The sequence below is a fragment of the Helicoverpa armigera genome, chromosome 11 (assembly GCF_030705265.1).
Source record: "Helicoverpa armigera isolate CAAS_96S chromosome 11, ASM3070526v1, whole genome shotgun sequence".
Taxonomy (NCBI): domain Eukaryota; kingdom Metazoa; phylum Arthropoda; class Insecta; order Lepidoptera; family Noctuidae; genus Helicoverpa; species Helicoverpa armigera.
The window spans coordinates 4919542-4944065 of NC_087130.1; the positions used below are offsets into that span (position 1 = coordinate 4919542).

At 39.4% G+C, this 24524-nt stretch overlaps 1 protein-coding gene across 1 annotated transcript in view; it reads right to left on the reverse strand.

Annotated features, from left to right (window-relative positions):
• The window catches only part of LOC110370111 (protein-L-histidine N-pros-methyltransferase), a 44881-nt gene that overhangs the window by 15638 nt on the left and 4719 nt on the right, over window positions 1-24524 (reverse strand). The window contains exon 2 of the mRNA XM_021325843.3: window positions 13066-13256. Within this exon, the coding sequence (XP_021181518.3) occupies window positions 13066-13256 (191 nt within the window). The remainder of the gene's footprint in view (window positions 1-13065; window positions 13257-24524) is intronic.

Genomic DNA, 24524 nt, shown 5'->3' on the forward strand with positions numbered 1-24524 from the left:
GCCTCTACATCAGCTTTAGGTACTCTCGTGTTATTAGGTAATTACATTAATTACGAGACAGCAACTGTTACTTTGAATTTTAGATCATTGAAAGCAAAGGAACCACTTGCCTGTGTCCCGTTTGTTATACGTATGTCTGTTAAAGTATTCTTTCATTGTAATGTTATACAGCGTGACATTTATCTGCCCACGATCTGAATATTGTGATGAACTTTATTTTTAACCACACTTCCCTAAATGTCACATGAATGACGAAGACGCAATCTTTTACGCAAGCACATAAAATATGGAAATTCCTTGTTTATTTTCTTGATCTAATTTTCTTCATTCAAAGGGCGCACCATGTTGTGTCGCTCGGTGGTCGCTAGTCAGCCGCTAAGCTACCGTGAAATAAGAACCGGCCAACAATGAGTCACCGAGTTACGTATGACTCTTAAATAATCGCTTGTTTTTCACACAACACAAACTAAAACATTTCTGTGAAAACTTTTAAGGCTATTTTGAGGGGCAACAGAATTATAAAGCGTTATAAAAAAATTTGCTACTCATTACGGATATATTTGATGCCTGATGCCAATTAAGGGATAAGAATATAATTTGTCTCGTTGGTTTTCTGCTGTGCATGGGGTTTGGGGTTAGATTCCCGGGTCGGGCTTAAATGGCTTTTTGGTTTAGGGTTTTGAAAAATACACTCGTGCCTCGGAGAGCACGTAATTTTTGGTCCTGACCTCTCTCAGGTTGCAAGGAAACAGTGAATGCACCTGCGTCAGCGCAAATGTTTGGACGCCATTCATTTATTTCGATAGACCTCAATAAATATTAGAGAGTTAGCTGTCATTCGCTTTAGAAGCAGCAGATAATTTGTACTGTGTATTTCTGACTATCGCCAAACCTCAAGATTCACGAAGCGCTATAGTTTCTTAACCTTAAGCTGAGTATGCACAGCAGAGTATCTGACGCCTGCACATGGCGGTAATTAAATCCTGCGAGGCGGTGTTACGTACAAGTTGTTCTATGATCGTGCACCCCGTAGGTGGTGGCGCGCTGGACGTGACGGGGTCACGCATCGGACGGACAGATACGTGTGCGCACGCGTGATTAGTGCGCGCAGCAGCCGCTGTAACCCAAGCCGTGCGCATACGCGCCGCGCCCGCGCCATAACATAATTAAAAATGATTTAAGGCATTCGCTCCGGCTGCTTTGTTTCGCGCATTATGTTTCACTTGTTCGCGTCGCAGTCGCGCTCGCACCTCCATTTTTAACGCGCCCGCTCTTAATTCTGTCACAGTTTTTATAACCCTTTTGTATTTATTAATTCCCTTTCGGCTCCGGTAGCTCTACGCTTCTCGGAAAACGATTTTGACGTGACATTTCTTTGGGTCGCGCCGTGTCCCTGTGTTAATGAAGCGTCCGATTTCGGCGCCGCCAAAAAACAATCATATTTTGTGTAATCAAAGCGAGGTCACATTCTATTCTAAAAACCTTTAATTAGCACTTCTCGAAAGTATTCCTTGTTAATTTTATTGTTGGGCACGAATGGTGTGGGTCCCGTCATAATTAATTGTTTACCGATGTCAATATTGTTATGTATTCATCGTATCAAAGTGTAGAGAATTCGTTTTGCCTGTTAGCCATAATAATATCTACGTTTGGGAACGTTCACTAAAAGGTATAAAACGGTGGTAAAACTGGCAAACAATGGCGAGTCACGTCAGCGACAATACAGTTGCAGGGTTAAAAGTACATATTTAAAATGATTAAGTTCGACTTGTTGACGCGTCGCGGCTGGTTATCGAATTTCGGAAATCGAGCAACCGTGTCCTGGCCGCTACCAAATAATTTTTCATGGTTTATTCATTGTTGACTCTGGAGTCGAGATTTCATGTAATTACCAGGACTCATTATTTTATTCTCGTACCTACTCCCTTTTCAGAATGTTGAAAAGGAAAAAGACAATGTTTTAAAGATGATAATTACGTTGAGATTTAAAAAAGATAATTATCACCATTCCAAAGCCAGGACAACAAGGCAACATTCCGTGGTCAGAAAATGTTGTTAGAAATGGACCATTGACAATAACGTTTTGTCAATTGCTAAGTACATAGCTACAGTGCAAGAGTAGGGGACACCAGTATTTTATTTTCTATGAGATATTAAAAACAGAGTGAGTCTAATCTGTTTTTCCAATGTTGTTAAGCTGGCGCGCAATAACAAGTAAGTAGCGTGTGTTGTGTCGTGTTTGCGGTCGGCTCTCGGGCAGCAGCGGCCGTCGCGCGATCCATCATCACGACAATCTATCACCAAGTGTGCCCAGCTACACACGACACGCATGTTTTACACATTATACCTAACACATCTACATATACGTGCGTGTGGGTGTCCATATTCTGACTTTAAGTGCGCAGTAGGTAGCCATAAAAACGTTCAGCGATATACGATCTATACGATCATAAACCAAAGCGACAGGTTTTCTATGGTAATTTGACACTGAGTATTTTCTATGCCAGGCTTAGGATCCGTCTAGTTTGGCTTCCCACTAAGTCTTAGAAGGAATGCAGTCTGAGGCTGGAACTAGTTTGTAATTAAAGCGACACGTGGTTCTGAATCACAAAAATGATCCAGTTGAATGTCATCGTCATGGTTTCACAGTGTTTTATTTTGTTCTCGCGAATGCAACATAGTAGGTAGAGGTGGCTATCTCGTGGTCCATCTCTGTTAATTAGTTTTTTGTCGGCAGCGGCGGGGCGGGCCGGCCGACGCCATCAAATTACGATGAGTCGGCCTTTCGGCTACCGGCGCCGCGGCCAACAATAATTATACACTCGTTACTACCGTGCTGCGCCCGCGCACACACTCCTCACTGTGCTCTCAATAAATGAAAACGGAGAAATTGTTTTCAAAACAAATGAATGAACACATTTTATTGATTGAAATGTATGTAGAGTCGTTAGCTATTCAATAAATGCTGTTTCCGTTAATCTGAATCATACGACCCGAATGAAGACTTTTGTTAGATAATAATCTTAACGATTCGTAGATATCTGGGATCATATTGGATATTTTCTAAACGCCCATATATCGTATGCGCATTGATAGGGAAGGGCGCACGCGCGAGTCGACCAGTGTCGACGATAAATTCCATCGATAAAATCGGCGGCGTCGACGGCGCGCCCGGTAATTTCTTAACGACAGCGTAACCCGGTGGCGACGCGTGCGCGTACATTTTATTTCTCTCGCATCAAGAAGCCGACTCCGAAATAATCGCTCACCACTCAACTTAGATGGTAATCAAGGCGACTATTAACGATCATCTTAATGTAACATTTTGGGCAACGAGTTAGAAAGGTTCCGTCCGAGAGCAGTTACATGTGGGTCTCGTGTGTTGAGTCATTTTCAATGATCACGATTTGGATAATTTATCTTTAAAACTAATAAAAGTTCGCGTTCAACAATACATAGCGCTCGTATAATTTATGGTCGATATAGCGAGTTGAATTAGTTTGCGCGAAGATGAGTGAGGTTGTTTTCTTCTTAGAAGTGGTCAGTTGTCGGGGCATTGTGTTTTTAATTGAATATAGAGGTGGCGAGGCGGCTACCGGCTACATTGTTGATGCTATTCACACTGCTCGAGAGCGCTTTCTACTAATTACCGCCGTACACTTGACGTCGCAGGGCTGTCACTTCACAATAAGCAACAAGAGCTTGTTTACAGAAAGCTGAAACCAATATCTCCCTTGACGAAGCCTTCACTGATAAAAGAAAATAGATAGGCAATCCCGTAGATATGCAGATACTGTAGCTTGGCAGGACTGAATTATTTATCGATCGCAATTGTAATACTGAATATGATAAATTAGATGACAGTCAAATATAACTAATCTCCAATTTATTATCGTGAGACACAACTTTTGAAGATACATTCCTTCAGGTCCAGAACTTTGGCAGACCTTGGTACAGCCCTAAACGGCGTAGTAGCAGTAGGTACGTGCTGCTATGTTACATTACCTTTAATTAAAAACCTTCAGAGGCCATCTCTAGATTAGTCAGAGTCACAAAAAGGGTTACGAGGGATCAGGCGAAACACCTTCGTGATTCGTCACGAATCAAATTTATTTTATTTTCTTAGAACCCTTTGTTGAAGTTAACCGAATTTGTTGTTCAATAAAAAGTGGCTAATTAAGAAATGTTCGAGCTGCTGTTAGAGATTTGTGGTCCTTTTGTTCTGGATTCTAAGTTATACGATTTGTTTAGGTCTACCGTTCGAGTTTGTGTCGGATAAGGTTTATGTGGCCTTTGGAACGATTGATAGCCGGATTTATGTTTCGATAGTGATTTGATAGCTGACTATGTAGCGTTAGTTTAGCTCTTTTAGGTATAATTACAGACAGATGTGATTGGTTTTATTTACCTTTAGGAAAAATCTTTACCTTTTTAGCACCTATTATTATTTAGTTCATAATTAAGCACTCATGTCTAGACTATCGAGTGGTAATATGTATAGGTAAAACATATCACTATGAGTTAACCGGAGATATTGCGTATCTATAAAGCTCTATACACACTTGACATCGGGCATGAGACCGGTGGTCGCGTCTCGTTGGCTGCTTAGCGCAACGATAATGGCGGCCATTACGCGTCATTCCCAGCATTCCCGCGTCGCGTACTTACATACACAATAACAACGTTGCGTATTGACGACAAAACGCCGATGTATTGAACCCGGCCTAAGGGTCAAACAATACAATGAATGCTGTGATATTTATAACAGTTACTTTCACCAACAAGCCGTTCGTAGTTGGGTAAGACTTGCATTTCACAGTGTCAGATACTTGAGGATACACACAGACATTGAATTTTTGTGATCTAATTAAGATTTCATGATAAAACAACCCATGAATTACCGTATTTAGCAAGAGACCTTGAAAAGGCACAAGATGATCGTGAGATTGTGTTGAGTACAGGAAATAAATATAAAGAGGCTGTTATGACGGGGTACAAGTAAGCCGGCTGATCGCAGCGGTTACATCTTTATTCAACAAGGCAGCTAGGGACGCGAGACTCGGGGGCGCGCAATGAGAGTCGCGGCATAATTGCGCGGCCGCAGCCTAATGTGCGGTGTCGCGGAATGTAGCACTTTCCATGTTAACGAGCGTGTATACCGCCCCATCACGCATCCCACTGCTCCACACCTCGCCACAACGTCCGCCGTTTTATTCCTCACACAAGTAACACCTATTTGTGGTAATCCTCATCCTATTTTACTACTAAATTTATGATCACCAAGATTTATAGATCGGCTACTTAGTTAATAACGATGTGCCCATCCAATAAGGCAATCTAAAGAAATGAATAAACCACTGGATTTCTGGTACATCAACAGCGAGACGTACGCTTTCATTACGTACGGAAATAAATCAAAATAATACCAACGTAAAAGATAGCGAATGGAAAATCATCCCTCCCTGCGCGCCCGCCGCCGCGTGATTTATGCCTGTAATTTTCCGGGCGGTTACGTAAGTAACTCGCGATTTTTCTCTCTGCACACACGTAATTAGATAATTTTCATGAATTTCTCGGACCGACGAACCCGGAAGGCTTTCTTTAATATATTATGTGAGCCAAAAAACCTTCCCTGAAGTTACACGTAGTAAGGATTGTGTACACGGAGCACGTTATATGTTTATGTTCTTTTTCCCATACGTAGCGCTGTCGAAAAGGTAAGTTACGCACAAAATTCCGCTTTGAGATATCACTTTGGACTCACTTTGAAAGATCTTTATTTATAATAAGAGGATTAATAAAGCATACAAGCTGTGAATTAATATGGTGGCGCAGACCGGTCGACCGCGCGCCCCGGCTCGTTCCCGTATTAATTTCTGTCACAGATTTAATTGCTCACCTCTGGCTTAAGCTTTTTAATAAATTCGAGGACAGACAACGAAACGCGACGCAACCAAAAAATACACGACCGGGGCGCTCGACCAAAAAAAGGACGGATTTTAATTTATAAAAGACAGGACAAACGATTAATAATTTATTTGTATCCTCGGTTTCTTGCGCGAGAGGGTCGAGCGTTAAAAACAACCGTTAAAACCGGCGACTTTGTATAGCTCGCGCTTAGCCCGAAATGCCAATTGCGGGTAGACACAAGTATACAGCGAGCCGGAATGTCGCTTTAAAAAACCTCGCAAATAAATAAATCGCGTCGCACGCACCGGCCGCGCAAAAAAACATCCACCATATTCGATTCTTTAATGTGATCTTTAAAAAAATAGAAGTAAGCGGAGGCTGCCTCCGATTGAAAATGAATGAGGGCGAGCGCGATAGTGGAAATTAGCATTGAGGTAGGATTCAGGAGCGGCTTTTGTGCGATTATATCGAGGTGTATTCTTTGCGCTTTTTACGGCGGCGGCGCGCCCGGCGCGTCTTTTCAGTCCCTATTACGATCCTGTCGCCTTTTTGTTGCAGATAATTATTGTCACCCTAAGATATCACATCGATATCTAGCTATATGCTTTGAAATCGCAGACCAGAAGAAACGATTCAGCATTCAATGCGGTCCGTCCCACTCTCTATCTCCATCTACTGCAACATCTTTATGTGCATAGGCTACACAAGAAATCGCTTTCATTAATTAGATATGTTTTACTGACATAAAGTATTCTAGTCCATTTGAAATTGCAAACAGTTGATTCTTATTACAATAACATGATATGGAAATAGTAACAATAGTCCTCGCACAAACGCACTCTACGTAAACAAGCCGAAAGCCGCAAACGTAGATTAGATCACTGGTGACGTTGGCGCGGTCAGTGCGATCCATAAATTAGCGATTACGCATATATCCAATAATAAAGGCAACAATGGGATTGAATGCAGATGAGCGGGGCGAGCGAGGCGGGAACGGAGCCCGCCGATCGACATTTGTATGCGCTATCTAAGCGCACAATTGGATGCCGGCGCGACTCTTCGCGCTAATGGTACACTATCGAGCGATCGCACACCGCCGCTTGAAAAGTGGAGACCGCCGCGGAATACGGACCACACGCCCGTTTAGTGGCCACAATAAATAAATAAACAATCCCAATGATCAGCGACTGGAAAAACAATTGTTGTTTTCCGCACAACTCGTCGGACGCAACTGGGGGATGTGGGTTAATGGGTAACGATATCGCTATTGACTGTTTTCAAAAAGGTTATATTCATACCAATAACAGTCATACAAAAGGTCGTTGTAAATCTCCTACACAAAACAACTACCTATATTTTATTTTAAATACGCAACATACCTTTAATTTAATTGATTTCAATAAGACCCCGCTAATAAATATTCCACACTTATAACGTGTTTCATTGACACCTTATTAATATCGGTCGAATCTTATAATCCAAACTTAATGTGTAATACAATCGAATCAATTTACCTGCAACGTAAAATATGAGATTGTACTGGGTGTCCCATAAGTCCTTTGAAATCTAAATTTCGAATAAAATTTAAATGGCGCGCGGAAATAGCATGCAGGGTGCGGGGATAGCATCAACGGTCTTTGGGAATTCATTCACCATGGAAAGTTTTACCGGAGCGGACCGTGGTTTTTGTGTGCGGGAGTTTTATCACAACAATGATTCGGCCACCATTGCGCGGCGTATCTTTTAATTCCTGTATTAACTGAATTTTTTATGGATGGTAATTTCTTATCTTTCTTTAAAATGAACTGTTACGTCGATCTGGGTGTATTTAATGCATTGGAACGCTTACGAATGGATTGAGTGGGATTTTCACGAACTGACTCTTGCACTACGTCGATGTTGTCTTCCGTCCGTGATGTCCTTAGGCGGCCCGATCGTTGTTTATTCAACAAATTAAAATTGTAGATCCAGTCACCTCGAACTGTTGAACCCAATTTTTAACCGTTTGAACACTGGGACAGTCATTAAACGTGCGCAAATTGCAATACTCTCTAAATTTACGCCGCGCAATGGTGGCCGAATCATTGTTGTGATAAAACTCAAGCACACAAAAACCACGGTCTGCTCCGATAAAACTTTCCATGGTGAATGAATTCCGAAAGACCGTTGATGCTATCCCCGCACCCCGCATGCCATTCCCGCGCGCCATTTAAATTTTATTCGAAATTTAGATTTCAAAGGACTTATGGGACACCCAGTATAAGGAATCTCATTACAGTTTTTAAAAAACAAGCAATTAAGAAGAAATGTCAAAAAACTTAATAATATTTAATGGTGTCCGAAAAATAATTATATGGCATTTTAGTATTATTAACCTGAACGATTTAAAAAGGTCGAGATAATTAACGTGTGCAATAACAATCATTTTAATGTTTAATATTAAGCCTTTATGGAGAAATTTGCATATTGTGGTGATTCTTTAACTTTATCGCGTTAATTCAAAAATAATTATTGTGTAAATATGTTTCGCGGAATTTCTTCGCATAATGTGATCAGATACGTAGTGCCTTAGGAGCTTGTGAGTAAAACAAGGGGTAATTAAAGGAAATAAAAATGATGTACTGGAAAATGTGAAAGTTGACCTTGAGCAAACTTTAAAGGAAAGAATTTAAAAATTCCAAGAAGATCTTATATCTCATTAGGTACCTAAATATAAAAATAATGAAGGTCGTCGTGATCATGCAATGTTCTAGAAGACCTGTGACCTCATTGTGAATTAGGCGACGTCTATTGACGTCTTCAGTTGACACATATCTAATGCCACATCATTTATCAAAGTCGGTCGGTCTGCAAGGAAATTACATATTGCGAAATGCTATTTTTATATGTATTTGGGGATCATGTTATAACTCTCTTATCCTTAATTTTGTTATCTATTTGTTAATTGCAATTGGCTAATTTAGTGTAATTTCTTAAAATAAGACTTCTTTCAGAGTGAGAGGACAAGCTAAAAGAAAGCTTTGGCAAAAAGGACCCCATCATTGGAAATCTGTGTGATAACTATCTTTTCTTATTGCTTATGTTCAGGACATTCGGATAGAGAGGTGAATTATTTATTACCTAACATATAAACCATATTTGTGAAATCATTCAGCGGTTCAATGTAGTATGTGTTAACGATTTCAACGGCAAAATAACTATTCTTAGTTTTATAAAGGCAACTCAAATCGCAGCACAGATTTATCACATAATAGAAAAGACCCTGACGCGACGTAAATTCGTCTTAATAAACGCCAATGCGCTTAATTTATCCATACATTAGCATAGACATGTTCAATATATGGCCGGGTCCAAATATTGCTATTTGCCAATTGATTTGCCAAATTTATTGTGCGGTGTCAATGAGCCCGTCTGCTGGTTGATTGAAATGCGTTTGTATGACTTTAATGATTCCTCCTTAATGCTTATTGAGTGTGAATAGGTTAAATAACATGCAGTCGACACTTATGTTTGTTGAAACCGGAGTTTTGAGCTAAAAGGATTTCTAGATATTATCATTACCTGAAGAAAATTTTAGTTTCCTTGATAAAAAATACAGCTTTGCTCTCATGTTTTTGTATCTACACTCCCGTTAGATAGAATCTTCTTTATTGTAATTATTTACGGCTAAGTTTGAATTTAATAAGCAATAAAATTCACTTCGATAATTGCATAAACACTGAACAGTGATCCTGAAATTCTAGTGAACATCGAAGCCAATTTCTTTTACTAGATCTCGTTCAAATGCATTCAGTAGTTTCTTAGATTATCTAGAGGTTTGAGAACTTCTTCTTAGAGAAGTAATAAGATAGCTGATAAGTAATATGGCTTTAGTCTGCTTGTATTTCTGTTTTTATTCGAAGCAAGATTATTTTCTTCAACTTTATTAGAAATTACGAAGCAACTGCAAAAAATAATTTTAACGTTTTATATTTCATGATAGTGATATCTGGCTAGAGATAGCTTGCAGGATCTGAGAAATAACTGTGGTTTTCATGTGACCATTATTTATTTTAGTTTTATTGTATTTGACCTACAGTGTCTCCCTAAGGACACAAACGTTAGATAGACAAAATAATAAAATTAAATGATTATCTTCGAAGAGGATACGCCTAAAACGAAACAATTGAAATTCATTGAAAATAGATTCATTTAGGACGGAATAGTGGATAGGGCGGTGCTCAGTCCTCCATCGGCACTAATAGCACTATGATTAATATCCCGGATACACCGCGTGAGGGGGCATCGCGACACGGAACTTTCACAAAAAGTATTACCATTATATAATGATAAATAGCTTAGCATGTGTAAATAGTAAGCAGGGACAACTTTGAGTTACGGAGAAGATTATTTTTTAATTGAATATTCCGCTGCGGGGAAGAAGAGTAATGAGGTAGGGCCTTTGTATGTAAGGATTTTCTGCTTCTGCAATTATGATCTATTCAATAACGCGTTTGACATAGCTTTCATGTAATGTGCCCCTATTTGAAGTTCTAAGCTGTCTTCTAAAATTCTGCAAACCAATTTTCTCCTCAATATTTTTTCCTTCAAGGTTCAAATCCCGAATATAAATTACTCGTACTAAGCTCCAAACGCACGTACGTAATTATAATAACAACAGAAAATTAACAAAAAACATAAAAGTACCAAATGATGATGACTGGGATTAATTCAACAGGATAATGGAAGGCACCAAAAAGAGAGGGCACTAACTCATACGCAGGTACAAGTAATTATATAAGAGAAGTTAATTATTTCGCTCTGTTTTTATTTTTAATCAAGTTTTTATATTAAGCATTTCTGCTGTCAGATTGTGATTACTCATGAGGATGGTACAGAAAACAAAGAACTTCGTTGGAAATCATAAGATCATTAAATTACGATACTTTTAGGATCGTGTATGTGTACCTTTGGAAGGATTAGATTTAAGCCTCTTGCATAAGTATTGACGTAAAATTCAGAACAGAAGGTAACCACTTATCGTCGAAGGAAATAGGTAAATAAGTGTTCTTCTGATAACGTACATCAGGGTATCCTTGAGCTTATTCATAATCAGGACCATACGTCGCCTAGCAAATGTCTTTCAGGGAGATCACGTTCAAGGCGATGACTAATGCCTAGCGTTTTCCTTCCCCAAAAAATCAAAGGACTTCTTCCTTGATAGTTTAGTCGTTAGCCCAATACTCACAACGGTCGACGCGTAGTAAGTGATAAATAAAACGTAATTGAGAGACGGAAGCAACCAATGAGTAAATCTCGTCCGTCAATTTATTTAAATTATTTATTAGTGGTCCGCTATAGACACCCGACGATCAGCGGACGGACGCCCCTACTGATGCAATTATGGCGGATGGATACTGTTATCGATATCCACTGATGTACTTATATTATATTAAAGATTGAATAAATTGATCTAGTCTAGAATCTTGATTTAGAAAGCGTTTACCACTTTCATTGGAAAATTGGTGTGTTGGATCCAGAGAACTACTGTGTTATTTTCTAGAGCTTCATTCGGTTGAAGCCTTGGCAGTAGAATGAAACTAAGTTGTTCTGACAAATTGCTGGACGTCATAAGGGCTACGACACGACAGCTCATACTGATAGGTATAGCAGGTGCACTTGTTCAAACTAGTTCACAGAACGACATAACCGGCTAAACAGCAACAAAAGACCAAATCACATCCCGAATTAGTTAATTTGTGCAGACACAACACAATGGATGAGGAAATAACACATACACCCACATCCACATGCTATGTACCGGGAGATTGTAATTGGCGTAATTGGACGAATCTGGACGCACTTAATAATGCCCCATTGTCGTCATTCAAATGGCAATTCATCGTTTGTAAAAGATATGATTCATTACTTTTAAATTAAAGAGTTTGACGAACCAGTTCGAAGGAGTGTGTAAAGCTTTCGGATTCAATAAGGTCCATATTTACTTAATCTTTTAAGGGCAATTTATATCCCATAGATGGTAATTTCAACAATTTCAGCAACCACTGCAGATTCCAGATTTCTTCAAAATTTAATCTATGATCATGATCTGTCAGTCAATGTATAGTTGCATGGTTGCATCATCTATGCATATTTCAGACACCTAAAGGTATTCCTCAGGGTTTAGTTTAACATATGACCAGTGCCTAGGTAAGATTTTATGCACTCTAATCCAGGATCAAATAATGGTCGCTTTCGAAAAAACACGGCTTTTTATGCTGCATGCGGACACTTTAAACGATCATAATCATCTTCATCTTCAAGTCACCCAAACATTACGTTACCAAATCAAAATAACAGCCTGTGTTTTTGATATCTTTATTTGCCTTAGGAATCATATTGAAGTCATATCTTTAGAACGAGTATGAATTTCAAGTATTTTCTTTTTAGCTACAGTGTAGCTTTTTCAGCTGTGTATTTTATTGAAGAAGATATTATTAGGTACGTGAACATTCTTAGAAAGATTCCTAGGCTTTTTGAACCTGTTTCATGTTTTCTTAAGCCTTAGTTGTGACAGCCACCAATTTCATTACCCTTTTCATCTTATATTCCATCTCATCTACAGTTGTGGTTTACTATGTTGTGATTTAAGTTGAAACTGTACCATATTTATTAGGTTTCCAAACCATATAAAACTGATAATGTCTCCAAGTTCATTCGAACAGAAGGATCACTCTGTTCAACTTTGGAACACAAATATATTCATGCTTGATAATAAGGAATGTTTACAGGTATATTGGGGTATAAATGAATATTATTAAAAATAGCACGACTTCTGAAACTTACCTGAATTCTTCAGATGCACGCCGATGTTAAAGTCTTTACCTAGATATGTCGTCACATGTAAAATCAAATCCTATAACTTGGATGAATACATAATTTAGCTAACGGAGAAGAAAAACTTCGGGAGAAAATCTGGACTTAAAAAGTCAATTTAAGCAGTAGTGGTCAATCCGCCTCGAGGAAGCATGGTGTTCAACTCTTTCTTAATCTACATTTGTATAACAAAAACTGAATTTCCACTCGGTGATGTTTCTTAGAAGCTCGATGCATAGTTTCTCATTTCTATTATTTAGGGAATTTTATAATTTAGGAAAGTAAATAGAAATTACTTACCCATTAATATCCGTGACGGACCAGAAGTGCCTGAGGACAGCCTTGGCCAGCAGGTACCAGATCTGCGTCCACACCCACGAGGACTTGTCGATGGAGGCCGATAGGAACTCCTTGGTCTCCTCATCGGGGTACAACTGGACAAACTTCTTGATCAGGTCAGGACACAGACGCTCTTTGTTCACGCGGTACCACTGCAACAAATGCTTTGTGTAAGAAATGGCCGAATTGTGAACATGATAGTTTAGCTTTGATTGGCAACAGCTTTTTTGAAAAGGTTTTTAGCCAGTGTGTTAACATACATTAATGTAGATAAATGTTTCGTAAACATTGGTTTAACACATCGTGATTTGTACTAATCTATTCTGTCGAACTTACATTTGCAACCAACAAATTATCCCCACGTCTAAAAACTTGCATAAGTTCCTTATAAAGCCCACGACGTGGATCTAGACGAGACGTCTCAAGTAAGACATGCTGCGTCTACAGCGTTACATATTAGTAATGACATGATTAAAGGCAAATCGCAATTTCTTCTTCTCGACCATTATACAAATTGATGTTTAACAACCCATTGCAGCACTTCTTAATGAAAGCATACAAAAAAGAGTAATCGAGTGCAAATAAGAGAGTGTAGTATGAAAGGAGCGTGCATCTCGTCACCCGTTGTGTGTTTAAGTCAGCCGCAGCGGCCCTACAAAGGGCAACGCGGCGGCTGTTAATTTCACGCTGCCTCGAATTAACATTTCTTTACGCCACAGAATAATGACGAATTAAAAAACTTCTCGCCTCTACATGTAGCCGTAATGATGGCGAGCGGCGAGCGAGACGGACGATGCGAACTCATCAGCCCAACTTAATTAATGCCAGATCTGTCTTTGTATTAAAATCGAACGGCGGCCGTGTAAAAAATTGGGAAGGTGATTCGGGCTGCATATAAAACAGGGTTCTCTGTAGTGTTTAATTAGTGAGTGTAATTAAGGTGTGTATAATTAGTGTACGATAGCAATTATCTTATTTTTTATTACTATTTGGGACGTATAATAACACGTCTGGCATGTGGTTGCGAATCATAAAAAAAACTGACTCTTGATTTAAGAAATGAAAATCTTTTAAAGTACATGTATCAATATGCTGTAAATAAATTGTCAAAAATTCGAGAGGGAACGTCAGAGTAAAGAGTGACAAATGAAAACATAAGTGACAGAATACAGCTTCAGAAGGCAACACACGGAACTCCAAATTGTCTAAAACCGGTAGTTGAAACAATCGTCACGGCAAATCGAAACGTCAGGCCGGGAGCTCGTATTCAATTTTATAGTGAGTTCGACTCGGAGCGGCGATAAATGATAGCCGCCTTTACTTTGTGTAATACAATCAATGTTTTATACTATTATTCATCCGATTAGACACCGTTTTTTGTTGGGCTACTAGTATTTCTAGATGTTTTTGTGTGTCAGGATCTTTTACATTTTTGTGCTCAACAGAATGAAGTTGAGGAATTTTAACATTTGTATTCATCGATAATAATAAAACAAACCAAAATGATCAACGTAAACATTCCATTTAATGACTTCTAACCAACAAAATAATGCTGTAATATAAAATACATGCATTTACCTATTAACGATTTTAAAGGTCAACAGTTTCATTGAGGTGTCATGTGGCTTAGAAAAGAGAAGGCTTCTTATAACGTAACCATAATATCTAAAACATTTTACGACGAACGGCAAAAAGTATCGTAAAAACCGAGGGAAATAAATATTTAGTACCGAATACTGATAGCGAATCACGTTGGTGATTATGCAATGCGCCGTCTTTACATTTAAAATAGCCTGCATCGGAACTACGGCATTCGACGGGGTAAATTCTCCAGACGGAATACAAATCGTGGAAAATTTTGAAGTCTCAAGAATCATCAATGATATACCTACTTCAGTTTTACTTGTTAATAGATAACAACGGGTCTATTGTATCACAATTACGCATAATATCTGTGCTGTTTCGAAAATGATAGAAAATTATAGACCGCCTCTCGTCTCGAGAATTGTAGGTCAAACGTTTCGGAGGAAATGTGCTATTGGTTTAGGATTCTGTTAGCCCTGAAGACATACACATTTTGAGCTAACGTTACATCTTTTTATGTGGACATGTATATCGTTGTTTACGTTCAAGTAAATTAATGATACTCAACTACTTAAAACATACGAGTAGGTACTTCCTTGTTATTCTATCCCGTAGATAGGAGGCACCCGTCCGATTATATTATTTATGAGAGTCTATGTTTAGGATTCATTTTCAGCTCGTGTAAGTTAGATTTGCATGAATAACAATTACCTCATTTTAAAAATCTACCTGTTGAGGAAGACAAATTGTGAATGATTTATTCAATCCGACGACTTATCGAGGCCGAGTCCATTTCTTATTTATTTTACTGTCTATGTGGGTTACCGATTTTCGCGGAATGGTCAACAGGTCAGATGATAATAAAATGTTTTATTTCCGTTTGTGTTTCGCACTTGTCATTCGGCCAGTCATAGCCTTCAATGCGATCATTATACTCGGCTGACTCGTTAGCGCGCAGGTCAGCGCAGGCGCATCCATGGAACGAATGGAGGATCCAGCTCCTTTATCCGCCGGTCGTTCGCCTCCAGCTAATGAATCCAAGCCCTTAGTGTGAGCATATTGTCAATACGAAGCGAAATATTAACGCTGAACGCGCTCAGCTCGCACAATGCCAGATTAATTCCCATTTAAATGTGCGAATAAATGGCAAAGCAGCGGCCATTTAAAAGCAGCCGCTCCAACCAGTGATGTTTTGTTTGACTTCCACACATCAATTCTCCGATAGATGAATGGTGAATAAGTGACTTTGAAAAGCGCAATCATACAATTTGTCACGACATATGTAGAGATAAAATTTCCATATTATTTACCGCTGCTTTGGTATATAAGTTATAAGCTTGGATTTATAACCGTTATATTGGTTAATAAGGACGGAATTTATGAGTGCACGGAGTCGTAGAAGGTATTTTCAGCAGCCTTAAAAGAAATGATACGTTCGTACGAGGAGCGAACATTCAGGGTGTGTTGGGGCAGTATAAAACATAGTACGTTTGTGAGCTAAGTGGCGCATGGGATCCCGGTGGATTTGCCAGTAAGCGGCTCGGAAGCTTGTTTGCCGGGCGCTCCATTAAAATGGGATCAGGCGGGATGCAGATCGCTTGGACGTACTGCAAGCGGGACGCATGAGCTGCCGCCTCCGGGATATACGACGTACAATATTGATTATACCGAACGTAGCGTACGTGTTCACATGATGGACGAACTCGAGACGTAATGCAGGTAGTCTTAGATTTATATAAGTTGTCTACTGCTCCGTTTCCGGTTACAATTTCTTATGTTCTATTTTATTCGATGTCATTTGATTACAGCTGATACAAATAGCTGAAGGATACTGGAGCACAAAATACGGTAACTAATGGAAGCAATTGAGATGGGGTGAGGCGAGTGGAAAATGTGCTGCAGCTACTGAAGAAAGATTGAAGGTTTCTGGATACTTGTTTATTTATGCTACTTATGAAACCTGTGGCTAATAATGCTCGTGGGCCTAAATGTTTTGGTCACTGCCAAAGATGTAGTTGTTAGGTACATGTACCTATAACAATGTTTCAAGTTAAAAATAATAAACAGGATTTATGTCTAAGACCTACAGCAAACAGACATTGGGTAGTCAATAAACTATGGTAATAGCCCAAGGCTCAGATGTATAAGAGCGATACTCTCAATTAAAAGCCCGTGCATGACTTATTGCGGCGAAACAATTGATTTCGATTAACACTCGACAAAGCTACTAAACAATAAAGCATTCTATCAGATACGCATATATTTTAGCAGATTTATATGTTCACGTGTTCAAAGACTAGCGCGCAGAATTGAAAAACGATAGACGAATCTAAAAGTATAATAAATTCTCAGTATGAATTACTTGAGTTAAAGTACATGTATGTAACTTACATTCCACTGGGTTTAGTTGTGTAATTTAGACATAAATAAAATAAAAATACGTTTCCATTAGCTACGACGCTATGTGAGATCGAAGGACCAAAATGGCTCAGTATCGAAAAGCTACCCCCCAGGTCATTTATTAATTAGTGCAAGCATATCGTGCACTTCTATTTAATGTGATAGCCATTTCAATGATCTTTGTTCTATGGCATCACGAGCAAGCCCGGGGGCCACCGTTGCGTAATTGTTTTAAACTCGTCTTTTAATTGTTCTATCGAGGGTTGGGATTTATGGGCCGACGTGATCTCCAGCCGTAATGCCATTCACATTCATTTGCGCTATTATTTCCGCGTAGCCGGACCATGGGAATGCACCGTCTACGAATTTAATCAACTAACAATTCATTGGAACATTTTGTCAGGCTATTAAATTAGCATTTTTATTTTTTCCTTGCTATTAATCGCCTGCAATTGATAATAAATCGTAAAAGTGGACAAGCACTTTTTATCATAAGTTTTTATAAATACAGCTTTTAGAATATAAATTTTTATGGGCTTAAGTAATGTTCAAGTTAGCGTACACGATCACATTAAAATGGATTGAAAAAAAAATTGAAGTTGCATGAGACACAACGTCATCTGCAGCGTGGGCACGCGTTCAAGAGATTTACGAGTGTATTTAAACTGGTTTTACATTAAGCACCAACTTGGCCGATTTGATCGTAAAATCAGCCGTTATGTTTCGAGACAATATCGTCGCTGGTTACCACCCAAGCAGCGGACTGTTAAATTAACTCCAGGTTAACTACGGGTCACTTCTTTGACGAAGCCCATTAATCGTATGTACGTCTGTATCCAAGGTGTGTCTACATACCATTTGTACATATTTTCCGATTTTAGTGGCTTCGGCTTTCTACTTGACTAAACGTATCCGACCATACAATAAAGTTGTTTGACGGCAAAGGTTGTTAAAATAACTAGTGTTTATTTAAGGTGTTGGAATGGAAATTACTCTTCGGTAAAGAGAGCAATTAAGCGCGCTCACGCCCGGCCGATTGTTCGGACGCGATCGTCGATGCCCCACCCATTGTCCGCTGAAATTAACAGTGGCCGTAAAAAAACACGTTTAACAAACGAGCGAAGTCGACTAAAGCGTTGTTACAAATAATTTAAAAGTATATCGATCAATGATATTTAGAACTACTTTATCTAAAGCAGACAGTTGAGTGAGACAGGTTGAGGAAAAGCATGATTCTGAATTTCACTTCTATCACATTCAATTTCTTGTTTTAAATAAAAACGAATTCGTTAGTTATATTTTTAAGGTTTAGCTGCTCCGGTTTTAAAGTTGACGACTAGCTTTTACTTAGTGTAACTTGACGTCAACTGCGATTCGATACACAGGGCTCACATAAATTGATTTCTTATTCAGAGATCATCAATCCCTTATTTTTGTCATGATAGAATATTTCGTTTATTAAAGAAATTCTTAAAGTAGTGTCTATTACCTGGCAACTATATCTCGTTTTGGAATGTTTGTCATTTGTTTAATCCTTGAGATGTTTTCTTTTTTTGTATTAAGTAGATGTCTCTCCATTAAACATGAACTACCCACCATTGCTTAATTACTTCGGAAAGTACCTTTGAAATGGTATATTTGAAGGATACTGTCACTGTTTTGAATGAGACCCTTATAGAAGTATCGTTTGTTTGGGATGTCACAGCATCCTTACGTCAGAAGGCAATCGAACGGCCGTTGATTGAATTGATTGAAAAAGAAACGTAGAGGGGGTGTCGAGGCCGGTGCCTGGTCCACCGGTATTTTTATAGCCTGTACACGTCCCACGACGCGAGGGCGACACATTCTCGACGAGGCGACGTTTTTGCTACGCCAACTTTCATTAGACACCGCGCGCCGCGGGACCGAGGCGTTTCCTTTTAATAAATGAGTTATGCGTTTATATCCAAGATGGCTGCCCGCTTTATACCACTAGGGTGTCAAGAATGTTACGATGGCCGCGAGCTTTTTGACTTATACAGTTGCATTGTTTCAGAAAATTATTGTTATGATTATTGTATTTGGATACCTTTTTTCAGCCTGACCTGTTCCAGTTGTCCTCCTTTGTAGAACGGAATGAGTTTAATTCATGTATCAAACTATTCTAAGGCTGGGTATAAAAAAATGACCTTAAATAAAGCAATACAACTACCCCTTGAGTTTGTAGCAAGATGAATTCATCAAAAATGTGCGCAGGTATTTCCACATTCGGTTGGCACGTACGATCTTTTTGTTAGCTGTAAATGTCCTCAAACTCCGCAAGGCCCGCAGTTGTCAACTTTTCGTGTATTTATTTACTCATTCATACATTTCTTGTATGTCTGTCCTTTTGTTTATTGCTTTTCAGTCCGCAGACTCCGCTTGTAATTTTACTCGGAAATGTCTGTATCATAAAAGTTAAAGCCACGAGTCAGGTTAAGGGGTTTTAAAACGGGCTGAATTTTAAGCTTTAAGTATTTAAACACCTATCAACAGAGAGACGTTCCAAAGACTGGTTTATTTTTTAATCGAGATTTATATTCGGAGTCTCTTAGGAAATAAAATAATCACGGCGGCGTCGATTTGCATACAATGGTAAAATAATTTTACGCGCGTTTCGCAGCGCTTAATTCTACTTTTTATTTGGCCTTCCGCGCCCTATCTACGAATCAAACGGCCTGCTCGCGCGCGCCCATTTAAGTGTTAACATTTTTGAGAAGTCTTTCGAATTCTTTTATGAATTGTATAAATCTAACGGCGAGTTGTCTACACATACCGACATACATCATCATTATCATCTTTTATATTTATGATTATGAACTTTAATGAAAATCGTGCATGTGTTAAGAATTTAAATAAAGTAACGAGTTAGGGCATTAACATAACAGGGTAATGTGTTTGGTTGAGTAAAAGTGTCGGTCCTATGGGCTATAAGCGCAGCGAGCGAGATGGGTCCGGCAGACTGCGTGGCGAGGTCGCGACTCTGCGTCCGCGGCACCGACAGTCGTCTTGGCGCCGTCTACCACGCAACACAACACCATACATAAACAACTTTTCTTACGGTTTCAAATTCTACTTTCATAGGTAATTACTTAAACACACACACACAGTTCCCTATTACCTACTGTAAAAGGATAAGAAAATAATTTTCTGGCAGACAAAATTTACATTCAGAGCAAACATCGGCCGTCATAAATTCAGCACAAAAGTGCGAGCGACGGTCGACTAGCAACAAAAGGGCATGACTTTTCCCGCAAAAAAAGATGATCCTTAATCTGATTAAATCTCCATCGCGGCGGACGTCGGACCGTGAAAGATTAATGAATATTTGTGCGAGGATTCCCGGAGCTGGGCTGGCACGTACTGCTGTCATAATCATATTAGCCGCGGCGACCGGAGTCAGCTAGGCACGCACGCACGCACCGTCCACTTGTGCTCTGCTACCTACTCTCCTTTCAACCAATTCTAGGGCAACTACTGTAATTTATACTAATTGGGTAAGTACTTCGATGGTAATCATTGAAGACTTTTCGTATGGATGAAGTTTTGATTGTTAAGGGCTGATCAAAGATGATCTTTGGGGCTGACGCTAATTCAAACAAATCCGATAAAACCAAAGGTATCGTAGATTTGTATTGTAACTCCATCATTTTGCTTTAATAAAATCTTCACGTCATATGTATTCTAAAAGACCAATAAAAAATATAAAATATCAGAAGCCTTATTGTTAGAAATTCTTTATTATTCAATTACTAGACGTGTTTAATAAAAAATGTTTTATAATTGAAAAATAAACTAGTACGATGCGATACTATCAATTGGATATTGTTCCAAACATTCTTTACTTCAAGATATTCAAAACAATCGCACTGTAATTGCCAATTACAATTGGCAAATGGAAACAGAGATACGAGTAGAATTTATGACAACATTATTTCTAAGTAAAATAAATTCGCTCAATAAAATACCAAACAGGTCTAGGAGCCAAGATATATCTTTATAATTTAATATTTCGTGTTAGTGTAAGTTAATAAAAGGGTCTTATTACCAGTTCTGATGTAGAAGTAAAACTCATTATAATTTTTAATACGTCTCTCTACACATAAAGTAGCGATTACAAACATGGCGTAGCGAGCGATACGCAACGCGTTAATGTAAGTGTTTTCACAATATGAATTATACATCGAACTGTGTCCAGGCGGACTCTTTATCTCATACCCGGCGGGGCATCGAACACATTATGCCATCGACTGCGCTAGATTTTTATTACATATGCCCTAGAAAAACTTTTAAGCCACTAACTCTAACTTAGCAGTGACGTCACATCTGTCTAAAGTAAGCCCAGTACACCTTGCGATATCGAAAGTCACAATTGAAATTAAAGCATTTCGAGTGTGCTCAATAAACACACTCGTAAAAGAATCAATTGTTAAGACCCGAAAGAAATTAAACGTGAGAATGTATTGTTTCATACAAGCGTGAACAAAACGAAAATCGTTGTTTGCGTTAACCAGCTCTCAGGTCGTTTTCGACCTGCTTTCGTGAACATAAATCGCATTAAATAAAAGCATTATTTATGACGTCCATACTTCGAATTGGAAAAGTGAATTTGAGTTTGAATATTCAAATGGGCCTCCTCGGCTATAAACCTGAACTTATTATTTTTCTTTCGATAAATTTTGGTCATTATCTTAAACCGGACAGATTACCGATGCACTAGTGAATTTAAACCGTCTGTTTTTATTTAGTCTCGTATTCTTTAAATTACGCGTCGTTGTTGTCGAGGCATCGTTGGTCTCGAGTAAATTGATTCATTATTAAAAGCATTACCTTCTCTTTTAAAGAAATAACGTTGCCCAGGTTTTTTGCTTTACGAAAAGAGTTATATTGGGCGCGTTGATACTTTACGATATACGCTCAGTACAACCCAATTGAGTGGAACTGTGGAGAAAAAATTGCAGATGGGCACTATATTTAACATGATGCCGATTAAAATGTTGACATCAATGAGCTTCAAGTTTCACAATGGCTACACTCGGAACATATTTGGAGTTGTGCACGTTAAGGGCGGCGGAGTGTTGGATTGGTAATTAATTATTAGTTATGGCTTGTGGCGGCTATAAAGGCGCGCTCATCAATGATTCAGGCGAGCAAACAAAGCGAGCGTGCACCGCGGGCATTATCCGCTATAAGACATCATAAACGGAGCACCATCATCTGGGCTTATAAAAAATTCATGCTCATCTCACATTTCGGCGCCCCTCTTAATTTCGCGTGAGCCTCTTCTTGGTTCGTGTAAAAACTTCGGGTGTCTTTTTATGACTTTTACTGCGGTATAATTGGGGTGGGGCGAGCGCTCGCGTCCCCGAGGTGACATAAATACTACCCCCTAACTCCTCGCTACCAACTACCCCCGAGTTAATCTCATGTAAGGCTATACGCCACGGAAGCAGACCGCATTAAAACGTCTGCCAACTACAGGTTAAATTACTTACTTGAAATCTCAACTGGTACGGTTCTACAGAATCACTTTGGTAATTCTAGTAGGCACTTAATGCAATAGTTACGAGCACATAGCACAAACCGTGAGATATGAGAAGAATTATGCAAATTGTCTTGTAAATACGTATACAATATAGACTTAAATGTAATGGGGCATCCCAGGTGGGCGAGTCGCTAATGCATTTTGCATGTTTTTCCTAACCTTTCGAGAGTTGTGTCGTATAGTTCTCAGCGTTCTTACAGCTCTATAACATATCCTAAATAATGTTATGAACAGGGGTAAACATAAAACTTAATGTTTAGGACTCATTTAATTTATGTATACTTTCTTTGAACATCAAACAAAATGATAGTGTCTGTGAGGTAGTAAATGCGATTTCAATTTTACAGAGGCAGCGGAGTGGTGTGCGAGGTGGCGGGACCGCGGGACGAGGCACGGCCTGTACTCTCGTGCATGTGTGTATTTATTTGCAAATTCCGAATAGCTTTCAATATGTAGAGACGCGGTGACTCCCGCCTGTCGATCCACTCCAATATCGCACTCCTTGTGAGACGTCAGTAAGGCGACGCCATTATTCGATGCGACGATTGACTCACACGGGAGCACCGCCTCCTCAGGTCGTCGCATGATAGATGAGACCCAAAAAACATATCCGTAATTGAGATTTCTATTACAGAAATTGAAAGCGATCAGTTTTTTTCATGTTTGTATACATAACGTGAGTGGCGTCGGCGACAGAGCGCTATCGCGTTTCGGAAGTGTTCGCGGACGTCAATTTGTATATTGTCATTATTAGACTTGGTGCGGAAAGTTTGGGTGCGTTCATCCATCATGGTGTGACGGGCGACCGGTCCGATATCGCGCCTAATACGTATTGATTTCCCACTTAGCGTTTTTCTTGGGAATCGCGGCGCTCCACCCTTCCGCCGTCCGGAGGCCTAACGAGCTGTTTGTCCTCTACTCGCGGCAACTAGGGCGGCTGTCGCTCCACACTTTGGCGTCGTCTAAATTACTTCAATGTAGGTAGTTCTGATTGAGGACAAGACAGCGCCAACGTCCAGTCCAGCAAATCGGTGCCAAGAAAACTATTACATAAATTAATGACTTTTGGTTTATGATTTGCAGATCTTTGAGCAAAATTTCTTATCTAATCACATATCGATTTTTTCCATAGATTGAATGAAAATAGATCATAACTTACAATAAAAAAGAATTGTATCGAAAAACATTTGCCAAAAAGATCCTACTGAATTATGTCGCAGTTTGTTTGACAGTGCACACAAATAATGTTTTTTTCTGATACCATGTCGGTAACGAGGAAGCTCGTATGAGATATGATGTAAGCAAGTGAAATATTTGTGTAGGTACATTTGCCTAAATGCTGTAGAAAAAGATTTCGTCACCAAGGTCCCCGGTGGGGGTGGAGGGGGGAGGCGAGAACAATGGTTTCGGTTCTCACACGTGTGGAGGATTATTTGCATTCGGAAATAAAGAGAGGAATGATAAAAGAAAGGCGCGAGCGAGGTCCCACCGCCTCAGGGTGGGGTGTGGGAAATAGGAGATAGGGGGAAGGGGTGCGGGGTGGCGCCGTGGAGGGGGTGGGGGCTCGTTACGCGAACAATGGAGAAATAATGTACAGATTGCAGTGAGCGATGCGCCCAGCGCGACTCAGGTGTCTTAGCTCTGTGTGTGGACATCACGCCTCCTGCGCTTCACGGGGCGAGCTTTGTCTATGTTTGTTATACATAAGCATCCTACCAGTAAATAGGTGTACTGAGGACAGCGTAAATGCTTTTAATAATAATTACATTTCACTGAATTTTGCACTCCTTTAATATCTTCCATACGTTTAATAAGTACATGGTTCAAGAAATAGTATCAGATTCAACGTATTCAATAAAATATTTGTACTACG